The sequence below is a fragment of the Lathyrus oleraceus genome, chromosome 5 (assembly GCF_024323335.1).
Source record: "Lathyrus oleraceus cultivar Zhongwan6 chromosome 5, CAAS_Psat_ZW6_1.0, whole genome shotgun sequence".
Taxonomy (NCBI): Eukaryota; Viridiplantae; Streptophyta; class Magnoliopsida; order Fabales; family Fabaceae; genus Lathyrus; species Lathyrus oleraceus.
In genome coordinates, this window is record NC_066583.1 from 358309220 (window position 1) to 358333276 (window position 24057).

General features: G+C 34.9%; 1 protein-coding gene and 1 non-coding gene across 4 annotated transcripts; both read right to left on the minus strand.

Annotated features, from left to right (window-relative positions):
* Positions 1 to 769: 769 nt before the first annotated feature.
* On the minus strand, positions 770 to 853 carry TRNAL-CAA (transfer RNA leucine (anticodon CAA)). The gene has a single exon. It is a non-coding gene; the product is annotated as a tRNA-Leu (tRNA).
* A 2848-nt stretch (positions 854 to 3701) lies between these two features.
* Positions 3702 to 6296, minus strand: LOC127084688 (heavy metal-associated isoprenylated plant protein 41). Of its 3 annotated transcripts, none has more exons than XM_051025183.1 (3): positions 6112 to 6296; positions 5097 to 5289; positions 3702 to 4857 (listed from the first exon to the last, which is right to left on the minus strand). In XM_051025183.1, the coding sequence occupies exons 2-3, from the start codon at positions 5105 to 5107 to the stop codon at positions 4308 to 4310; spliced, it is 561 nt and encodes a 186-aa protein (XP_050881140.1). In that variant the 5' UTR covers positions 5108 to 5289; positions 6112 to 6296; the 3' UTR covers positions 3702 to 4307. The 3 variants fall into 3 exon arrangements, with proteins under 3 accessions (XP_050881140.1, XP_050881138.1, XP_050881137.1); XM_051025181.1 differs by having other exon boundaries at positions 6021 to 6296; XM_051025180.1 differs by having other exon boundaries at positions 5097 to 6296.
* Positions 6297 to 24057: the final 17761 nt, after the last annotated feature.

Consider the following 24057-nt stretch of genomic DNA (forward strand, 5'->3'; position numbering starts at 1 on the left):
ATGGAATGATAGCTATGAAGTCTTACACTAATGCTGATTTTGGAGGTTGATCGATCGATAAAAGATCTACTTTAGGTTATTGTACATTGTTATGTGGAAACTTTATTGTTTGAAGGAGTAAGAAACAAAATGCAGTTGCTCGATAGAGTGCTGAAACAAAGTTATGAAATTAGGAATTTGTAAATTATAATGACTGAAATAACTGCTATCAAATTTGAATATCATATTCTGACTTATGAAGGAGAGCCATTTTTTTTTTAAATTTGAAATAAAATAATTAATTATGTGAATGAGATAAAATTGTGAGATCAAAATTTTAATTAAGTCAAAATAATTTCACTCTAAAGTTAATCATCCTAAATTGAAAAGAAAAAGACAAACAATAATAATAATAATAATAATAATAATAATAGCTTTTATTAAATAATAATTATTTATTTATATATTATATAAATGGTGTTTTATTTAATGTTTAAATAATTTTTTATTATAATGCGAACACTAAATTGTGTTAGTAAATAGTATTAAATAAGTCAAGATAATTTAATCTATATTTAACTGTTTCACTTTTATTTCTTTAACATTTTTTTTAATTTACTTTTAAAGTATAATTTTAAATTTATTAAAATAAAACGAAAAGATTGTTATGGAATTGTTTTATATTTTTATAGTTTTTAGTTGAATGTAATTAAATATTTATTAGGCCCAAAGCCAAATTTCATAAAAGCCCAGCAAAGTTGGCAAAATAATTGACAGAAAAATGAGAAAATGTCAGAAGTGGGATTTGAACCCACGCTCTCTCACGAGAACCAGAACTTGAGTCTGGCGCCTTAGACCACTCGGCCATCCTGACTTGTTGATTTTGTTTTCCTGATAATGAGTATATAAAAAATAGAATGTGTAGCACAACTGCTCTATTCTTCTGCAGGGTTATGAAAGTAATTTAAATTTTATTTATCCAAAAGTTTATTATTTTCAAAAATCACGTCTCTTCAATACTAAAACAAAACAATAGTTATTAGAAGAGTTTAATTTTTTTTATGAGTTCAATCCATTCAATGCAAATGGTTTGATTCATATAGAAAAAAACGGATGGATTCAAATTGGTTGCATTCTAAAAATAAATAACAAAAACTGTATTTGTTCTTTTTAACATGCTGATTTTGTTAAATTTTTTCCCCACCTCTATATCTATTTATAAATATTTGATGAAAATTTAAAAATATTCTTAAAGTTCGGAGATATATTTTCCGGCATATCAATTTTTCATAAAATTGAACACAAAAGTATGAGCCACCTCTATTATATTTAATTTTGAATTGCATCTCAGAATGTGTATTTGATATATTTCGAAGATACATATCCGAAAATGACACTGATATTTCAAAATAGAAATAAAGACAGTATGTGTAAGATCTAGAACCTACAACGACTTGACATTAAATTAAGACACTCAATAATATTACATAGTTAGTTGTTAACATAAATTTAACATTACATATCGTTATAAACGGGTAGTTGTGGACGTTGCAACATATTGATAATATCTTCGACGAATCATGCAATCTCCGCATCCACTTCAATAAGATAATTTTTTGTATAATGGTGAAAAGTACTCCACATAACCTTTAAATCTTCATCTGTCTTCAGTTTAAAGTTGGTGAACTGTATCTTCCATTCGTTCTCAAACGAGGGTGAACGATACTCGGCTTGACAACTCTTCGATTTTTTGGATATCGCAGGTGAGTATTCAGTTTGGATATCAGATCGTCGAGACGTGTGTCTTCGATGACACTAAATTGAACTGGCGACTTCATGTCATTGAAATACACAAATGCAAGGTAGGGATATGCATTTATTATTTGATTTTGGTGTGTTTTATAGAAAATATGGGACGAGAGACACCCTATTTATACAAATTTTGGATCACTTTGAAGCTTAGAAGCCTTATCATGTCATATGACACTTTTTGGAGATGCATGTCTGGATACACCCTAATTTGTTTTACGAAAAAGAAAATTTACGGATATGTACATCCGTAAAGTGCCATATTGTGTTTTTGAAATTTAACACAGGGTGTATCCGAATATGCATATTCAAAATCACCTTTGAACCAGAAACATACCAAAAATTATGTAAACATAAACATAATATGTAAACCATAAAATTTGTAAACATAAACAGTCGACATTTACACCATCATCGTTGAATATCAATTACAATCTAAAATGTATCAAAAAAATGAATCACCTCCTAAATCTACTACTGATTCCTCCTTCGACTTTTTCTTATTTGATTATCTTTCAAGCTCGCTTAATTTGGTGAACTCTTTCATCCTTTTCAAAAAGTGATCCGACGAAGTTTCCGACTCTTTTGTGGAATGTGTCGTCCACTCTAATGATGTACTTGGTATAAGACATCTCAGTTTCAAATAAACCTTAACAAAATGTAGCAATTTTGAAAGTCACCAAAAACACATGATGCGTCCGGATGGATCTTGAGGCGGGCCCCTCCGAAGTGAAAAACATGTCTCCGAGAAACCATATCTTGTCAGATCGATACACCCTGTTATATTCACTTTCTATAAAATGACCAATTTTAGGGAATGACACCCATTTTGAATTAGGTACGAGACCGCTAACATAAGAAATAAGAGCATCGAGAATTACATCAGAATGTTTTTTCCGTATAGCGATGTGTAGAATTTCCTATGCACTGTCATCTTGTGTCGGTTTGACCTTTTTAGAGGCACCTTTGATTTTAACTAGTTTCAAAGGAAGTTTTAAATATGTGGTTTCTGGATAGACAATCTTCCTCAGGTGCTCTTTGATGTGCAATTTTACGGTATCATCTGCTTTAGAAAATCTATATTGGATTATTTCTCACTCGGTCATGATATCAATTTCATGGTGTCATCTAAAAGCTTCAAAAGTTATTGCATTTCGGATCTTGGACCTCTTATCTCCATGTTGTTTTGATAACACGCATTGTATACCTGTTTGATATTTGAAACACTTTCAGGTCTTTTCCGTTTCAAATCTGCAAGTATATTTTTCAGCGCCACCCTGATTAAAGACATGTCCGAAACAATTTCCTTCTCCTCCGATTTAAGGCGACATACGAGGGATGACCGACTAGCTCGATTTGCAAGACATGCTTATGTATACCAGAAACCACATTAAATTTTCATGTATCGTTCACCTTACAGTATCCGCGCAATTTAAATAGACACTCATATTTTCTCGATCCGGTGTCATTACATTTCAACTTCCGAATCGATGGAATGTACATGCCACTTCTATCGTTTCTGATAGTTGCAAAACTTCAATAATTGTTAGGGTGAAGAAGTGTAACATCAATAATCACTATTGTTGTTACATTAGAAGTTTAGGGTTTCTCAGTATTCTTATAACTAAGATAATCATAATTTAAGTGTAAGTGAAGAAGACATCAAATATAAATTGAATTTTGAGACACTAATTTTTGTTGTTGTTGTAAAATCAATCTTGATTTGATAATTGTTTCAATCGTGAAGATCGAAAATACTATAAATTTCTCCGTACAAAAAACCTCCTTAATCATCCTATAAGAAAGTTGAGACGAAATAATTCACCTTATTCTTAGGCATGGCTTAGATTCAATTCAAAAAGTTAAGATTCAGTATGACTTATATATATGATCTATAAGTAGCACAAAGGAAATAAGAAAATAAAACTCATCTTATAGCATGCTATGGCATCCTGCAAAAGATCAACATAAACTAAATGTTGATTACAAAATTACCAGTTTCACAACTCCATCTAGCTATAGTAGTTAACAAGATATCATCCTTCAATGTAGCATGAACACACTCATTGCATAATATAGATTTCTCTACTAAAATCTCTCCTAAGCACTTCAGCATTGTACGCTCCAAGTCATGCCTTGCTATATCATAACAATCACTTGACCTCTGAGCATTTCGATAAAGTTCTTCTTGCAAATATGTTGAGCTTCTTTCTAATACTTGTTGATATTGGTGGTAGCCATCATTTCTAGCACCAAGTGGCATGGAAGGAGAAACATCCATTGTTCTTCTATGGTGTTCTGTCAAACAAAGTCTACAATTAGTTGGTATCGGCCAGTTATGTGAAAATTGGTTGTAACTTGACTGCATTGGTGGTTGTAGCAATCTTTTAATGTCCTGTGTCGTATCGCGAGCATAACGATAATAATCAGCAGAAGAAGCAACTCTTTCATGTATTTCTGTCACGTTGTTTGTGATTGTATGGTATCCATTTCTCAAGTCAAATTCTGATCTCATTGGTTCATTCCTTTTTGGAAAGAGATTTCTCTGACAATAATGATCGAGACATCTGTTTTTGGAAAGATACTTGTCTGTGGGTAGTAATCAAGTTGATTCGGTTTTTGAAAAAGAACTGTTTGAGGATGATAGTTGCAATCAACTGGAGCTGGAATTCGCTCCATGTTGTTTGAGGATGGTAATTGAGATGAACTGAAGCTGGAAATCGCTCCATGTTCTGAATCTCTTGCTGTCTAGAAACCTCCACATGATTTCTCCTCAAATGGTCTTTCAAACTTCTAGGATTGTATATAAACTTGAAAGTGCTGCACTTACCGAGAGGAAATGGGTCATCGCATCGAGATCTATGACCTCTCTTATTGTTATAACCTGGATAAGCTTCTTGCTTGAAATCAGCACACTCGATCATCATCAGAAAGCTTTGCTCGGCGAGCTTCTCTATGTTCCAAGTATCAAAAGGGGGAGTAGTTTTGTGATTGACATGAACTTCACCATTGATCCTAAACATGTAACTTGCATTCTTGAAGAAACCAAACACAAGATCCACATGCATCCTAAAAATTCATAAGAAAACACAAATCACATAGTATTGTTAATGAAAGTTTCATTCTAAAAGCCTTAACTATTAAAACATTTTTGAAAACGCAAACTTACAATTCTGTAGAAACTCGTGCATAACAAAAACAGGTAGATTTATATTATCATTCACAAACAGATTCATTTCCAGTTATATGCGTTTGTACTCGAGACATTATTAGTTAGTCATTAAACTGAATTCTACTAGAAAACTCACTTGATCATCATCAAGTTATCTTCCTTCCCGTGAAAGCCTGCGTGAGGAAAGTTGAAAAAATGCAATCAAACCTCCGCATTTTTAAATCCGGATGAAATTTCATTTGTGTTGCATCAACTCCATGTAACAGGTATGCTCCCAGCTTCTGCAATTCATCTAAATTTGACTTTGCATTCTTGTACTTCTTGATAACCTCGTTTACATGAACAGAAGAGCATTGATGACAAAACCAAAGCCAAAGCATTTCAATTTTGCAGTTTAAGGTGGCAAAATTTGATAAACACAAACTGACAAAGCATTTAGTTTTTGAACACCAGTCTATGAATTTCGTAAACAGGTATCATTTTGACTTTCGTATTTTCAATACAAACAACTATAACAATTATGCATCTTCAAAACTAGATGACATTAGATATGAATAATAATCAAGTAAAACAAGTACTACAAAAAATAAAATAAAATAAGCTATCAATCATTAGCTAGTCCAGTGGTGATTGACACTGGACTTGGTAGGGAGGACTACGGTTGAATCCCTCGCAATTGCGATCGTAAGGGGTTTGAACCACTTGATGCCAGAACTTACCCCTGAATCGGATTTGTCGGTTCAGTCACATAAACACGATACTGATACTGACACGTAATCACAAATGTCAGTATCGGTTTCGAACACAGACACACATAACTTTTTTCAAAGTTGTCGGTGCTACGGCGCACTCCCCGAAATTATCACATTGACTAGTGTCAAACTCAATAGACTCATAAAACACCAAGTAAACACAAGCATGTAGCACATACCCTTCAAGTTAAAGACATGAATGAATGGTGACACAACATTCAATGATGAAGCATAAACCTAAAATCTACACAATGATGTTACAAACATGTGGTAAGTAGTATATTAAGGGTTTAGAAGAGAGAATAAACCATATGTGTCGAGAGAAGAAACAACAATGTTTGAAGCAGAAGCAAAAGCTTTAGCGAGGGAAAGGGAGAATGAGAAATCACCATCACCCACCAAAAGTATTTGATGATCACTACAATAATCTGCGACCCATTTTGAAAACTCTCTTTCGTCTTCTACTTTTTCTTCTTGTTGATAATACTCAGTAATCCATTGTTTCTTGCAACCCCTTTTCTTTGATTTTCGTGGTCTTTTCATGGTCTACAAATTTAAAACTTTTTCCGGAACAATTGTCTTGACATGTGCCATTATATCATGTGATTATTCTTATCCTTTCTCCCTCCTATATTATAAATAAATTTCATATTTTTAGATTTATTAAATAATTAATGTATCTGATCTATAAGATTGTTCAGATAAGATCATATATTATTTTAGAAAATGTCCATTCTTTAATTCGTTGATTCTCATGAGATTTGTGTTGCAAGCTCTAAGTCTCAACCCATAATAGCTAGGTTATTACTTTATTTTGGGACTCCATATAGTTTGAATCGAGTTATTCTTCTTTAGTTGAAGGTCCTAAGTGTGACCTTTAGTGGGATATGCTATGATGGGAGAGATCTATGTTATAATAGTTAGTCTATCATGAGATTCCTTTAAAAAGTCCAAGGTATGTGCCTTGCACGTCACAAATTTTGGAGATTTTTAAGAGGTCATAATGTCCGATAAAACCATGTTGTTGCATTCTCCCATGTTTATTGTCAGTGGGTTATGTGAAAAATTTTGTAGACATAGAAGCATGTTGGAATGAAGGGTGATATTTCTTCATTTTTATTATGAAAGTTTTTTTTTTCGTGCCTCGTAAACTTTTTGAATTTGCGAATTAGAATATCCATGTCTTCATCACTATGATCTTGATAACTTTCTTTTTCTGACTCCGTGTCTTTGACCTTTACAACTTTCAGTGCAAGTCTCTTATTTTTCTTATCGCATTCTTCTCTTTCAGTAAGTCGATCTAGTTTAATATCATGTTTCTGTAATTTATCAAGCATAATACACAAATCCATAGTGGACAAGTCTATAGATTCAAAAATCACAACAACTTTAGTTTTCCAGTTGAAATTTGAACATCTAAGGGCATTGGAAATTAAATACACACACACACACACAAACACATACACACACAAACACATACACACAAAAACACACGCACACATACACACACACACACACATGCGTAAGGCTTAAGATACACTCACTTTTCATACTTAACTCTACCTCTTTTTAGACATATTCACTAACTTGGGTGTTGGAGTCTAACCTTGCAGGTAGTCCCCCACGTTCAACTGCATCAGAGACTTGCAACACCACATCAGGAGTCCACCACCTCAATTTACACCTAACTATGGCTCCGATCTAAAATAGTGACATTGTTTGTAGGAATCGACTTTTGATTCTTTCAAATTTCCATGATCAAATCATGTTTGGTCCAAAATCCTATTCGCTAAGTGTAATACCTCAATTTTGACCCTAAGATCCCACATGCTATCTCATCATATACATTGGCTTTGGGATCACACCTTGGCATCCTCCTTACGCCTCATTCATTGAGTTTGCATTGGGAGAGATCACCAAGCATATTTGATTGTATTATACTTTGTTTTTCTTTGTTTGCTAACCAAAATATCAAAAATATGTCAATGTGTAGTTTACTTCTGTTGTAGGTAGTGTATGTGTTCTCCTATGCCTCATCAAGCTCATATCTAGGGTTTGAGACCCTCAATGCAAGGAGACTAATCAAGAGATGATTTACATTGACTCTAGACATAATATATGAATTCTCATGATCTTCATTTATCATTTTGATCAAGAATTTATCAAGAGCTTGAAGCTTGTTTGTCTTGGAAACCCTAATTCATCTGGGTATCTTGTGTGACTTCCTTAGCAAGTTTCTTCATCATTTGATCAAATATTTCAAGGAGTAATGTTTCTTCATCATTTGGTCAAAACTGGGGTTACCTAGACCTTACCTCCTACAATTTTTGTCATATGAAAATGATTCCAAGAGAAACATTACTCCTTATGACATTCCAAACAACTTTCATGTTGAATTCAAGATCTAGTTTTGTCTGTAAAGTCTTTTTTTATGGTGAACAATTATAGGTCATTTTGTTTGAACCCTAGTTAGGAGGTCAACTTCCAAGGACCATAACTTGCTCAGTTTTTATGAGATGAAGGTCATTCAAGTTTTATGATCAAATTAAAGATGCCATATCCAACTTTTATTCTTAGAATAAATTTAAATTCAACTTTCAAGGGCATGTGCCAAGAGGAAACATTATAGGTCAGTTTGGGCCATTACCATTGAACAAGTGATTTTCCTCAACTTCTAAAATACATAACTCCTTCATGAAAAATTCAAATAAGGTCAAATTTATGACCAAATTGAATAGGTTTGAAAGAGATACAACTTTTATTAAGGAACTTTTTCCATTTGAATCCCATAGTAAAAGTTATTCAAGGCGGAAGAAGTGAACATTTGGCTTGGTACTTAGAAAATTTTCATTTATGTTTTATTTTCCAAACTTCCACCTCAAAATTTATCATGATACAAGCTTCAAATAGAAACATGTTCAACATGAAAGTTGTTCCCCTTGATCTCACCTTTCCAAAAAGTCTAAGATCGACTCATTTTGCTAAGAATTGGGTGACTTGCGCATGGTTTCTCTTCAAGGCTCAATTTGGAAGAATCTCATGTTCACTTTCCAATTTCCACTACATGATCATATGACACACTTTCAACATTGAACATGATGAAATTTGGACCTGATTACATCATTTCATGGGCCTATCACACGCACATGCAACCATGCAAGGGTGAATTTTTATTTTTGACATTTTAAATGAAGTGTGTGGAAAGCAAATGCATTGCCTATAAATAAGACCCTTCATGCTCAAAATTATACACACCTTGCCCAAGTTTTGAACCTGCAATCCTAACCCTCACCATTAGAGGATAAACTTGAAGATTTTCAATTGAAAATCGAGTTTCAATTTCACTTCAGTTTTGAAGTTGAAACTCCAAGAATCCAAACCTTTCCTTGATCCAATTCAACTTCTGCAAGCTTCTGAAGTCAAGTAAAGGCCAATTGGAAGCAAGGTCAAGCAAGATTCAAGCTCCCTCGAAGGTGAATTTTTAGAAACTTCATCTCTTCGATTCTCTCTCAATTCTTCACCATTCTCTTTGATTTTTGGTTGACTGAAGTCCTACCAATATAGCCAACAAGATTGAGTTGCTTTGAGGTCAAATCGAAGCAACTCAGTTCATGATCCTCAAAATTCAAATCCCTGTATCTTTTTATATACTTGGAATTAGAAAAAATTGAGGCCAAATTCAAGATCCTGAGCATTTTCTCTATGAAATAGTGTCCTTGTTTTTCATTTTCCGTTGAGATGAAGTTGGACCAGTCCGGTGGAGGTCACCGGAGAAGATGATCGGAGCCCTAGCTCCGGTGGTGTGTTGGCACACTTCGTGGCCATCTGATCATGTTTGGATGTTATAATCTGAGCCATTGCTTGTGAATACCACACATACATTACATTGACTGAAGACTACCATAGAAAGCGCGCATGTGGCCATCAGAACTGTCACCTCAATTAATGAGGGAGATCTAATGGCCCTTGTTTTTTTCTAATTTCTTTTTATTTTCTGAATTTTTATTTAATCCTTTTATTTTGTTTAATTCATATCAATTTCATTTTTAATCCAAAAAATATGGAACTTTCACCAAAAATCTTTAAATATTTTTCTCTTTCATATTTTGAATTAAAATTATTTTTTGGATTAATTTTGATATTTGTCATGAATTAAATGTTTTTGTATATATTTTTAATTGTTTAAAAATACTTCTGACTTTTCAAAAATAGTGAATTTTTTGTCTAAGGTCCTTTGACCTTGTTTGACCTAGGATAAATCCCTTGGCCGTTTATTTGGTATTTTGAAGGGATTTTAGGTTTTGACCAAATTAAAATGTATTTTCATTCACTTTTAATTGATTAAATACTTAAAAGTTATGTTAAACCATTTTCATGAGAGCTAGTGGCATACTTGTTGAATTATCCAAGTTGGAGCCCTTCTCATGGAAGATGTCTTGGTTTAAGGATTCATACTTGTGAAGGAATGGTTGAGTGTTCTCCAAAGAATGACTTAATCAATTAAAAAACACCGCTAATACTTGACTAACCTTTGACTAATTCTTGTTAATATTGTTTTACTTTCAAGTCATTTACTTTATGCAATTTAAATTTCAGTCATTTATCATTCATTGCCATTTACATTTCATTTAACTTGTTTATGTTTATGTCATTTTCACTTTGCTCATTTGAGCCATATCTTGTGATTTGTATATATTTGTTTGTGTATTTTGGTTTTGTTTGTGGTCTTACGACCTTAAAATACTTAATAACAACAAAAACCCTAAAAAATGTCTGGTGGGCTGTTGATCTTGATCTGAACCCCTGGACTTAGAACTAGGCAACATTCCCTATGCAAAAAGGACTTGGCCAATGCCAACATTCTGAGACTGAGCTATTGTGAATTGAGCCTTCATCTGATGCAAACCTTGGATCTTGTTTGAATTCATCTGCTACTCTGTCTTTGTACTAATTGTTATTTTGACCTTGTGTTTGATGCTTTGCTTTGAGTTGATCAAGGAATATTTCATCTGATACATGAGAAGACAAAGAAGACTGCTAGCTTTTGGGATTGCTTGCTTGGATGTGGCTATCTTTATTTGATGCCTTGATCTTCATAATGTATGTATACTGCTAATTGCTCATTGATTATTGCTTGATTCAAAGTCCAAAGGGAAAATAGGATTTCTATATGACATTCTTGTCTGTTGGATTGCATACCATTGGTCAGATCTTTTCAACTCTTAACTTTTAATTTGTGCTTAGGATAACCTCTTCATCTCCTCTCACTTCTTAAATTTCAAAATCTCTCCCTCTTTTCAAAAACTTTCTTTGCTTGTGATTTTAAACTTAGACATTGTTTAATGATTAGAAACTTTGGCCTTATGTCATTGAATTTTCAAACACTTTCTTAAATCAAATTTGTAAATAAACTTAACCATATTAACTTAAATTTCAAAAGACAAAAAGAACTAACAACCCCATTCAAATTTTTGACCCTCTGTGCCTTTTCTTATTAAACTTTGTTAAAAGCAATTCATCAACTTTGAAATTTTTACCACGAACTACGAGGTTTTGATCCCTCATTTTTATGTTGGTACGTAGGCACAAGTCCGAAGCTCTTGTCAAACACAAAAATGTAATCCATGAATTCTTTTCTCATCCCCACACTCTATTTTTCTCAAACATCTTTTATACCAAACACATATGCACACATAAAAAAGGGCTCCCTAGGAGTACCTAGGGAACTTTGGGTGCTAACACCTTCCCTTTGTGTAACTAACCCCCTTACCTGTAACCTCTGTAATTTTATTAGTTTTGATTTGAAAACTTCTTATCTTTGGGTTTTGTTCGTACTTTTCCCTTTTCCTTTGGAAACAATAAAAGCGCGATGACGACTCTGGTTTTATTGACGTTAAGCTTATCCATAGCTTGATGGTCATGAATTTACCGCTACGCTAAGATGTAAAAGATAATATATGTTGTCACGCTGAAAATTGCTTAAAATATTCGGACCAGACTTCTGATTCTCGTTGTTAATGAGGCAGAAGGAAAATCACCATGTAAATAAGGGTTTTCCTAACTAAAATTTCTTCGATCGACATAGCATAAAAATAAACAAGGAGTTCAGGAAATAAGGTCAACTATTCCAAGATCACAAAAAGATTGAGATGATTCTTTGCGAAACATTATCGAAATTCAAGACCTCCACCATAATGAAAACTCTATACGACAACGAAAATTATGGTGATTCGATGTGCTTCTAAATATTCGGGGACATACTACTATGAATGCATAGTTTGAGACAGCGCAAAAGACCAACACCGATGGACGTCCATCATCCTCACCACTCATTAGCACGAGATTATAGATCCATGGAGGTCGGTCAGGAAATAAATGGATGGAAGAACCTTAAATGTGTGTTTGGTTGATATCCCCTCAAAGAAGTTATCATTGATGCTTTAAGGTGGTTCGTGACTAACGAAGCTAGACACGATGTCACCCCCAGTCCACCAATGAAAGAGTTTCACAAGTGAGTGCAAAGAGATATTCATCACCGTTTCTGACCCATACGGAATGAGACGTCTTTTATAAAGAACAAATTTGTGAGGATTCCCATATCTAAAGTGGATAATACCTCATAGCCACAATGGCATGGACTTGAGGTTGACCTGAATATTGATGCTAAAAGTAGGGGAATCCAGATTGGGCAAGGTTCGAAAAGGTTCATGGATATGTCGACATAGTCAACTTCAACGACCAAGAAAAACAGAACCCAACGTTGTGATAAGGATAGTTCACATTCCAACGACAAGACAAATGTCTCGGGGTTGGGCTTAGACATCAAACCAACATTGCCCAACCTAGAAACTAACCTCCCAATATCAATCATGGGAGCATTGGCTTAATACTGAAGTCCACCCTCGTCACACGCTTAAGTGTGGTCCGTCATTTTAGGTTATTAATCTTTAATCATTATATGTAATTTAACCAAAAGGTGACAACTTCAGAAGGAACTAAAATAACAATAGAAGTGATTTGAATATTATTCAATGTCAACCCAATTTTTAAGGATGACGAGTCGCATAACTATCCATATAGCGTTAGATGAAAGTGATCCCGAGAGTTGGGTGCGTCCTCAAAGACCCTGGCCAAGAATCTACTATAAGTTGTGGGGTCCAAACAATATTTAGGCTAAGTATTTTTAAAATAAATTCAGAGATCAAATAATTTAATTATCTTTTGATATAACACTATTTGATATGAATAACATTATATTTTCTATCAAAGTGGTGCAAGTTACCCCCTTCAAAAGCATGGTAAAAAATTGCATTAAGTTACAACATGTGCACCCTACCCACTTAGGAGCTAGCCACTCCAAAGGCGTATGAAGTGGAGCATGGAGGCGTAAACCTTGAACCAAACTCAAACTCAGGGGTAGTGAAAGGGGCTCAAATCATGGTCGAGGATGGTCCCCATCAAACCTAAAATAATACACCAGCTCCCAACGAACAAAATATTAAAAGACCTTGGCTAAGAATCTACCCTAAGTCGTGGAGTCCAAACAATATTCAGGCAAAGTATTTTTAAAAGAAATTCAGAGAACGAATCATTTAGTTATATTATGATATAATACTATTTGATATGAATAACGTTACAAGTTACCCCTTTCAAAATCGGGGTCAAAGAAAAAAGCCCATTTATGAGCTAGCCACTCCAAGGGCGTAACCAATGAAGCTTTGACACGTTAACCTTGAACCAGGCTCAAACTTGGGGGAAAGGAAGATGGACCTAAATCTTTTCCAGGGATGGTGCCAGTGACCTTGAAAAATTACTCCAACTCCCAACTAATTAGACATGTAATAATGAAACTCAAAAGATCATGCCAGTTCCCTACAAATAGGACGATTGAACCAAAACGTAACAAGATTCTCCACTTCTCAGCAGATAGAAAGTGTGAAGCAAAATAAACCCAAAAGATGTCAAAGCCAAAGGACGATAGATCAATAAAGGAAAAAAAGAAACTCAAAAGCAAGCAAAGAAGTAAAAGGAAAGAAGTTTAATTAATATAACAATATCATTACAAAGCCCAAAAGAGAAACAAAGGCACGCATGCCGAATTAATATGTGAAAAATTATTCATCATGCCCCTTCAGGGTGTCCATTATCTCTGACTATAGTGCCATCTTAGACCACTTTCTTCATGTCCAACTCTGATTGGGGAGCCTGAGTACCTAGACACAACAACTCCACTTGATTGGTCGCATCTTTGAAGGTTGCGAAGACGTTCTTAAGAATATCTCAAGTCCTTAAACGAGACAATCACTTCATCTTCACAAAGGTCAATTAGAGGTAGTCCAAACATTCCCTCAAATGACTTGCAGGATTTTGGGACTTACGAAAGTAAATTGTGTGGACCATCAAAAAATGAGTCTGATTTGGAAATTTGTTTGAATGAAAAAAAATTAACCATGAGGAGTATGTTGAGTCGAATGTTTTGCAATATTGGAAAGCAAACGAGGGTAAATATCTTAAACTTTTTATATTGGCACGTGATCTTTTGAGCATTCCAATTACTATAGTTGCCTCATAATCAACATTTAGTATATGTGGACGTATACTTTGTTGGTGCAAAGGTAGAATGAAAGATGAATATTCTATTCAGAGAATGACGGCTACAAACATGATAAAAGTTACAATGATTGTCACCCTATTTATAAGCTAAAACTAGGGTTACTAGAATAAGAGAAAATACTAAAATACCCTCTAACAAACTTAGGGGCTAAGAAAATAGTACAACTAAATATGAATTACTTCTAATACCATCCCTTAATTCATATTCCATCAAAACTTGTAACACCAATTCCATCCCTTAATCTGAGGAATTGATCAGTCTTGATAGCTTTCGTCAGAACATCTGCCAACTGTTTCTGAGTGCTGCAGTGTACAACTTCTAACACTCCCCTCTGAACTTGATGTCTCAGAAAATGATACTTGGTCTCAATGTGCTTGCTTCTCCCATGCAACACTGGGTTTCTGGCAAGATTGATTGCAGACTTGTTGTCAATCATCAGCTTCAGAGGTTTGTTTACTTTAATCTTCAGATCTTGCAATAGATTCAGAATCCACACAGCTTGGCATGCAGTAACAGCACCTGCAATGTATTCAGCTTCACAAGTTGACAATGCCACAACAGGTTGCTTCTTGGAACACCAAGAAATGGGACCTCCCAGAAATTTGAATAAGTACCCAGACGTACTTCTTCTGTCAACTCTGTCTCCACACCAATCAGAATCTGAATAACTCAGAAGTTCTGACTCATCCTTTCTTTCAGAAGGAAATAATACTCCATACTTCAGAGTTCCCTTGATATACCTCAGAATCCTGACTGCAGCTTGGTAATGGGACCACTTAGGTTTACTCATGAACCTACTAACCATCCCAACTGAATAGCAAATATCAGGTCTGGTATTGCACAAATACCTCAGAGAACCAACCAACTGTTTGAAGATTGTAGCGTCCACATCCTTTCCATCAGAGTCAGAATCCAGTTTCTGATTTGTATCAGAAGGTGTGACAGCAATCTTACAATTCTTCAATTCAAATCTCTTCAGAAGTTCTAATTCATACTTGAGCTGATGCAAAATAATACCTTTCTCAGAGTATCTGAATTCTATCCCTAGAAAGTATGTCATTTTGCCTAGATCAGTCATTTCGAATTCATTCATCAGAACTTTCTTGAACTTGGCTATCTCCTGTTCAGAACTTCCAGTCAGTAGTATATCATCAACATATAAACATACCAGAGTCATATTTCCTTCAGAAGTATGCTGAACATAGACACCGTACTCCATCTCACATTTCTGAAAGCCTTGCTTCTTGAAAAATGAATCAATCTTCTGATTCCAAGCTCTGGGCGCTTGTTTCAATCCATATAGAGCTTTGTATAATCTGTACACCATCCCTTCCTGATTCTTTTTCACAAATCCAGGAGGTTGTGACACGTAAACTTCTTCTTCTAATGGACCGTTCAGAAATGCAGATTTTACATCTAAATGCATCAGAGGCCAATTCCTGTTAGCAGCTATTGCAATCACCATTCTGATTGTTTCATGTCTTGCTACAGGTGCAAACACTTCAGAGTAATCCAACCCAGGTTTCTGTAGAAATCCTCTGGCTACCAACCTTGCTTTGTGTTTGCCAATTGAACCATCTGGCTTTAACTTCTGCTTGAAAACCCATCTGACGCTGATGGCTTTCTTGTCTTTTGGAAGTTCTGTCAGCTTCCAAGTCTTGTTTCTCTCTATAGCATCAAGTTCTTCTTTCATGGCCTTCAGCCAGAGCTTCTGCTTAAGAGCCTCTTCTGTACTTATGGGTTCAGAGTCTACTAACATGGCACACTGAATAACTTCTCCTTCAGAGTCTACTTCAGTGTCTTGCAGCATGTCAAATTCTGCATATCTTCTGGGGATGTTTCTGATTCTTTGTGGTCTCTGAACTTGTTCAGAGTCTTGAGCTTCAGAGTTTCTAGCTTCAGATGGTTGACTTCCTCCAGAGCTTTGACCATCTTCAGGGGCTGGCATATTTCCAGAGTCTGAATTGCCACCAGAATCTGGATTACCATCAGAGTCTGGGTCATCAGAGTCTGGATCATCAGAGTCTGGATCATCAGAGTCACCTTCATCTTCTGAGTCTTCTCTAGAGTCAGAATCACTATCAGAATCAGAATCAACGTCAGAGTTTACTCTTACTTCAGAAATTCTTAACTCTGACCTTTCTTCAGAAGTTCTAACATCAGAATCAGATTGAGACTTATCCCAATTCCAAATTTCTGATTCCTTCACAATCACATCTCTGCTGAATTCAATTTTGTTGGTTTCTGGACAATAGAGCTTGTATGCACCTGTACTGTGGTACCCTATCAGAATCATCACTTTGCTTCTATCATCCAGCTTCTGTCTTCTGGCTTCTGGAACATGTTTATAGCAAACAGAACCAAACACCTTCAGATGACTAACACTTTGCTTATCTCCAGTCCACTTCTGTATTGGAACTATTTCCTTCAACTTCTTCGTAGGACATCGGTTGAGTACATACGTTGCAGTGGCAACAGCTTCTCCCCAGAGCTTCTGAGGAAGCTTCTTCTCCTTTAGCATGCTTCTCACCATATCAAGCAAAGTGCGGTTTCTCCTTTCAGCAAGACCATTGTGTTGAGGGGTATAAGGAGCAGTAACCTCATGCTCAATTCCATTCTCCTCACAGAACTTCTGGAACTCTTTGGAGTTATACTCACCTCCACCGTCAGTTCTAAGAATCTTCAACTTCTGACCACTCTGATTCTCAGCCTTCATTCTGAACTTCTTGAATTCATCAAACACCTCGTGTTTAAACTTAATAAGGGATACCCATGTCATTCTTGTGAATTCATCAACAAATAACACAAAGTATTTATTCCCTCCAATCGATGCTACTGGAAATGGACCACACACATCAGAATGTACAACTCCTAAGGCATGTTTTGCTCTTGGAGCAGTTTCTGACGCAAATGGCAATCGTGGTTGTTTTCCTTCCATGCAAACTTTGCATGACTTTTCAGGCTTCTTAATTGCAGGAATTCCATGTACCAACTTCTTTGAATTCAGATGTTTTAAGCTTCTGAAATTCAAATGACCAAATCTTCTGTGCCACAGCTCACTCTCCTTCTCAGCACTTGTTGCACTAAGACATTCTGAGTCTGCAGTTCTGACATTCACCTTGAATGTTCTATTCCTTCCCTGTTCTGACTCCATAATCAACTTCTGATTGCAGTCATACAGCTTCAGAAGATTGTCCTTCATGGTAACTGAAAAACCTTTCTCAATTAATTGTCCCACACTCATCAGATTGCTTCTGATGCCAGGTACATACCACACGTTCTGAATCAATGCTGTTTTCCCATTGTTCAGAATCACTCTGACATTTCCCATACCTTCTGCATTAAGATATTTGTCATCAGCACATCTGATCTTTGTCCTCTTTTCAGAGTCAAAGTCAACCAGCCATTTCTTGTTTCCAGTAAGATGATTTGAACAGCCAGTGTCCATATACCACCAGTCTATCAGATCCATATCATCAGATTCAGAGGCCATCAATAGCACTGATTCGTCATCAGAACTTCTGGCTATATTTGCTTCTTCTGATTTTCTCTCCTTGTTTGACCAACAGTCTCTAGCAAAATGACCAAACTTCTTACAGCAGTAACATTGGATTTTCTTCTTGTCATACTTCTCTTTTCCCTTCTGAGCATTCTTTTGTCTATCAGAGGTTGAGCTTTCTGACTTCTGACCACCATCAGATCTTCTCCTGGCTTCTGACTGCTTCTGATACCTCCTATCAGAAGTTGCTTTCAGATCCTGCTGCTCTACTTCCCTTTCAGAAGTTCTCTCGGTTAAACGCAACTCTTGCGCTTCTAGACTGCTCTGCAGCTCTTCAATTCTCATGGTGCTCAGATCTTTGGAATGTTCTATTGCTACCACAATGTAATCAAATTGACAGGTAAGGGATCTCAATACCTTCTCCATGATTGTTTCTTCAGAAAGAGTTTCTCCACACGCTTTCATCTCATTAGTGATCAGAATCACTCTGGAGATGTATTCAGAAACTTTCTCATTATTCTTCATGTTGAGATTCTCATATTGCTTTCTCAAGGACTGAAGCTTCACCTTCTTCACTGATGCGTCACCACCATAACATCTAACCAGTGTGTCCCGCGCAGCCTTTGCTGTCGTTGAATCTGCAATCTTCTCAAACACATTTACATCAACACATTGATGAATGAAGAACAATGCTTTCTGATCCTTCTTCCTTACTTCCTTCTGCGCGTTTTTCTGTTCATCCGTCGCATCTGCTGCTACCGGAACATAACCATCAGTGACAAGATCTAGAACATCTTGAGCACCGAACAGTACACGCATTTGGATCATCCAACGATTCCAGTTTTTACCGTCAAATACTGGAAGTTTGGTGTTCATGTTGCCGTTTCCGTTCATCTTTCTACCTTGCACAGTACACTCAGATTTCTCACACAGTGTTTCCCAACCCACAGAATTAAAATTCTGATCAGATTTTGTTCAAGATTCAACACGAATCTAAGAATCAAAATCAAACACACAAGACCTCACGTTCACTCGTGTTTCCCGTGTTTCCCAATGAATCTGAACCGGAGCTCTAGATACCAATTGTTGGTGCAAAGGTAGAATGAAAGATGAATATTCTATTCAGAGAATGACGGCTACAAACATGATAAAAGTTACAATGATTGTCACCCTATTTATAAGCTAAAACTAGGGTTACTAGAATAAGAGAAAATACTAAAATACCCTCTAACAAACTTAGGGGCTAAGAAAATAGTACAACTAAATATGAATTACTTCTAATATACTTGACAAGTATCGAAACACTCTTTTACCTGAAAATATTGAAGCATTATTGTGTACACATGATTGACCTTGTGGAACTTCAGGTTAATATCCACAACTTTTTTATTTGTATTCTTTTGATTTATCTTCTTTTATAATTAATGTATCTTTAATTGTTTTCTACTTTGATTCTCTTTTGTACTTGCATTTGATTTTGATGGACCCGATTTTGTTGAAGACCTTTCAACCTTCTTTTCCATAACATGAAATTACTTGAAATTATCATATATTTTGAGAGAATATTCTACAAAGATGTTATAACTTGAAGATTGAATGCTTGAGCTCTTAGAATTTTATTAGTAAAATGATTTATTAGTATTTTATCTCTTTCGATAACCAAATTGTAATTACATATTTATTAGTATTTTGAATGTCATTTGTTTGGTGAAAATTATATGATTGGTGATTCGAGTTTGGGAAAAATTATATTCTAGATTTATTAGTATTTTGAATGTCACTTGTTTAGTAAAAATTATATGATAGCTGATTCAAATTTAATAGTGCATGTTTAGCTATGGGAGCTTTTATATATATATATATATATATATATATATATATATATATATTATATATATATATATATATATATATATATATATATATATATATATATATATATATATATATATATATATATATATATATATATATATATATATATTCTTTCACATGGACATTTTTATTTTGATGCCAAAGTATTGAAATTTATTGAAAAGCAGGGAGCAGATTCGACATTGAAATTTTGAGTTTGTTATGTTTAGTATTTTAATTCTAACAAATATTTTTATATTTATATAATAAATAATATTTACTACTGTTAGAATAAAAAGACAATATTATTATTTATTACGGGACTATATTTACAAAAATTATAGAAAAATTAAATTATTTGAAATATGAATTATTAAAAAAATTAAATAAAATATTTTTTTTTTATGGATGGATATTCATCCATTAAAAAGATCTTAATTGATAGATTGGATGAACTTTTTTTTAATGAATGGATTGAATTAGATATTTTTAAAGAACCTTTAATGGATTGTTAATGGATTAATGTATTGTTTTGATTCATTCATTAATAATCCAGTTTATATTCATCCAATCCATCCATTTTATCAACCCTAATTTTTATATGTATTTTTTTTCGGAAATTTCAGAATTTTCGCTATTTTTATATGCATTTTTTTTTCGAATTTTTTAAATTTCCGACAGTTCAAAAAATATGGGGTTTTCCCTGAAATTTTTGAATTTCCGGTGAAATGTGGGGAATTTCAAAATTTCTAGAATTTAAGTGATATTTTGTTTTTGTTTTCGTTTTTGCAGTGAAATATATGGGAAATGACGACACCGTTGCAAACAGGGCCATAGATAGAGCAACAACCCAAGCTATGGCTGTTGAGGATGAGTCTTCCCAGCTACGGGTTGGACGAGTAGTTCCAACCAATTCACAACGGAAACGGTTGGATGAGCAGAGGCAGTTTCCCGCATTCTGTAGCACACGACGCTGATCAGTGAGATCAGATGAGCAACCCTGAGATGATGTTGAGGTTGTTCATGCTCAGGAGGTACAGGTTCAGGATGTTCATGCCCTTTCAGTCGAGATAGATGCGATACATGTTACTGCGTAGGTGGTCCAGTCAGATGCCCCTGTTGCAGATGAGGTGGTCCAGCCAGATGCCTTTGTTGCTGATAAAGTGGCTGCCATAAATCTGGTCCCTTCTTCTACTGCTGATACAGAGGTTACGACTCCTACTTCGACGGAGCCGACTATGCACACTGATGAAGAGTTCCCAGAAGAACCCATTATTCGATCGATGCTTACCGAGTATGCTCACCATGTGGCATACCTACTATGGCACTTAGAGGTATATATATATTTTATGTTTCACTTTAATTTATTTATTATTGTTACATGATGTGTTGTAATCTAACTTATAATTTTTTAAGTTTTGGTTGTTACAGGACCATCTCCCACTAAAGGTGACATCCCACAGATCGAAGATGAAGAACCCCCAAGACTCCGATGCCTGAGCAGACCAGGAAAATTGTGCATGATTTTGGTCTCCTCTTATTTGCCAATTGCTCCCTCACCATGATCGGCACTCCATTCCTTACTGCTTTTGTTAAGAGATGGCACAAGAAGACATCTTCCTTTCATCTTCCGTTTGGAGAGATGACTATCACTTTGGATGATATATCCTCCTTGTTTCATCTCATGTTATTAGCCAGACGTTGCAAGTATGGTGGCTCTATGAGATTTGGGGAGTTACTTATGAGGTCGTGCTATATGAGTTTTATTTTAACAGGGGAGCTCACCTTCAGATGTCTTGGCTTCAAGATAGGTACGATAAGCTTGTGGATGCACGGATGTATGAGGTTGTCACTAGAGTGTACATGCTACATCTAGTAGCATGTACTTTCTTTACGGATAAGTCTCATGTTTATATCGACGCTCAGTACACGTGGTTGTTCAATAGCCTTGACGATACCAGTTAGGCTTGGGGATGCGCTGCATTAACCATCCTATATACAACCCTTTGAGTTGCAACTCCCTTTAAGACCAGACAACTTGATAGTTATTTGAGTCTATTCTAGATATACTTGAAATTCTTATTTGTAGTTTGGTTCTTATTTAATTATTACGAATAACATTTCTTAATTATTATTTATTGGGTTTGTGTTCTTTTATCAGTGCTGGATATACGAGCATTTCCCTACTATCTATGACAAGAGGGTGTAGCATATCCCTGGGAGCGCCGTACGAGCGAGGAGATGGAAGGTCAGACAGACTTATCCAGGTGGTGTTGCGGAATACAGGAGGTGGCTTGATGCGTTGATGGTAAATGATGTCATATGTACATAGGTCACAGAGTCCACCATGAGTTTGATGAGTCTTATTTATTTTTTGGTTATATTCGGTGGAAGACCTTAGCCGATAGATACTTGCCTAAGAGGTGTCTGCTACATTATGTTTACGTCCAGGGCATCCGACGATCAATTTTGGATGTTCTAGTTGCAGGCATTGATAGGTGGTTTTAGAGTAATATCATTAGCTTTGCTCGTGCCATTAAAGATAGTGTAATGAGGGTTTATCACGACTCATAGTGTGAGAATGGTTACCTGGAGTGGTACCTCACTGTATCACACCTTCATATCATTCTACCCACTAAAAAAAAACTATAGAAATTGTGGCGGTTAAAAGTTTCATATTGTGGAGCTTTTAACCGACGTAATCCACATAAACGACAGTTTCCGCAAATGCCATAAGATTTGATGCCGCAAGGAAACAAATGACGGATTATCATAGACCGCCGTACAAACCGCGTAATGCAGTATGTTAAATGATGTTTTTTGTTCGTAAATAACAATGGTCTTAACCTACATAATTTCCATTTCGTTTACAAAAAAAATCAAAATATTGACTATTAAATTAGAGATATTCCTAATATTGACTTAATGTTATTCATTTCTGTGTCCATTCAAATACTACAAAGAAAAGAAGTAATATAAGTAACGGATATTTAAGTATAGTGAGTTTTCAAAATCAATCCTAGATACTTTTACCTAGATAATAACATAATTACCAATTTCATAATGAGTTTAAACATGATTATTAACTAGTTAATTACCTGAGAAGTGTTTTTAACAGAGGAAGTTCTATCCATCTCTCAGAGTCCCATGAAATGTAGCTATCAAAAGCAAAACTTGAAATATGAATGCAACTACACATGCAACTTCAAATTCATGATTTCCGTATGTGCAGCCCAATAATATTGACAGGAATCTCCAGTTACTCGTGATAAAAAGTATAGACCAACAATATATTAGCAAAATTGTAATTAGAAAAACAAAATAAGGTCATTGTTATATAAAAAATGTAAACAATGAATAGTAATAGGTCATTACTACCTTCGAACGTATAGTCTTTGATGTGAAAAATTATAATAGAACAGAATTTAACATAAATAAAAGAATTTTTTTATTATACAAAAAGGAAGGGGAAAGGTTAAGAGTAGGAGAGAAAGGAAAATTATTTAGAAAGAAATTATATTTTTATCTATATTTTTAATTTCTTTATTAATTTTAATTTAATATTCAATTTATAAATAAATCAATTAGAAAGAGTGTATTAAGATAATTTATTCTGTGATATTTTTTATTTAATAATAATTAGAAATTCATAAAAAATTATAACAAAGAATTAATTATTATGATGGAAAATGAAAAATAACGCATTTCGATTATATTTTGTTTTTGTTAAATATTAAGGTAAATAATGGCGGCCGAAACCGCCAATATATGAGCAACAAAATCACCATAATCTATGTAGATAGTAACGGTTTTATTGAAACACCATAATAGAACTGCCACAATTTACCCGTTTTTTTATTGACCTGCCAAGCATTCGAGCATACGGATGATGATAGGTCTTCCGATAATGGGGTACCTGTCGATGGCGTGCCGCCGTCGCCACCTTCAGCTGATGTCGATGACCAGTAACGCCTACAAAAGATTGCAGTTATTATGAATAATCTCATGGGTTTCGTAAATCCATATGGTGAAGTTTTTACTGGATTATCGCGGACATCACACGTAGCCCGTGGGGACCTATTTAGACATTATTATTATTTTTATGCATTATTTATATATTATGTATAACATTACTCAGATATCTACACAATACTTTTTATTATTTAATGTTTTGGATCTTCCATTGATGCATGATGAACATAATTTAACATTTGACAAAGGGTTACATAACTTAGACAGACGATTACATAACTTAAGAAAACAATAATAAATAAGAAAATCTAAACACTATCAGATGATTTTGGGCGTTTCGGCATCTTAATCACGTCGTTGACGAATCTTGAAATCTTTGCATCTAATTCGATCAGCCCCTTAGTTA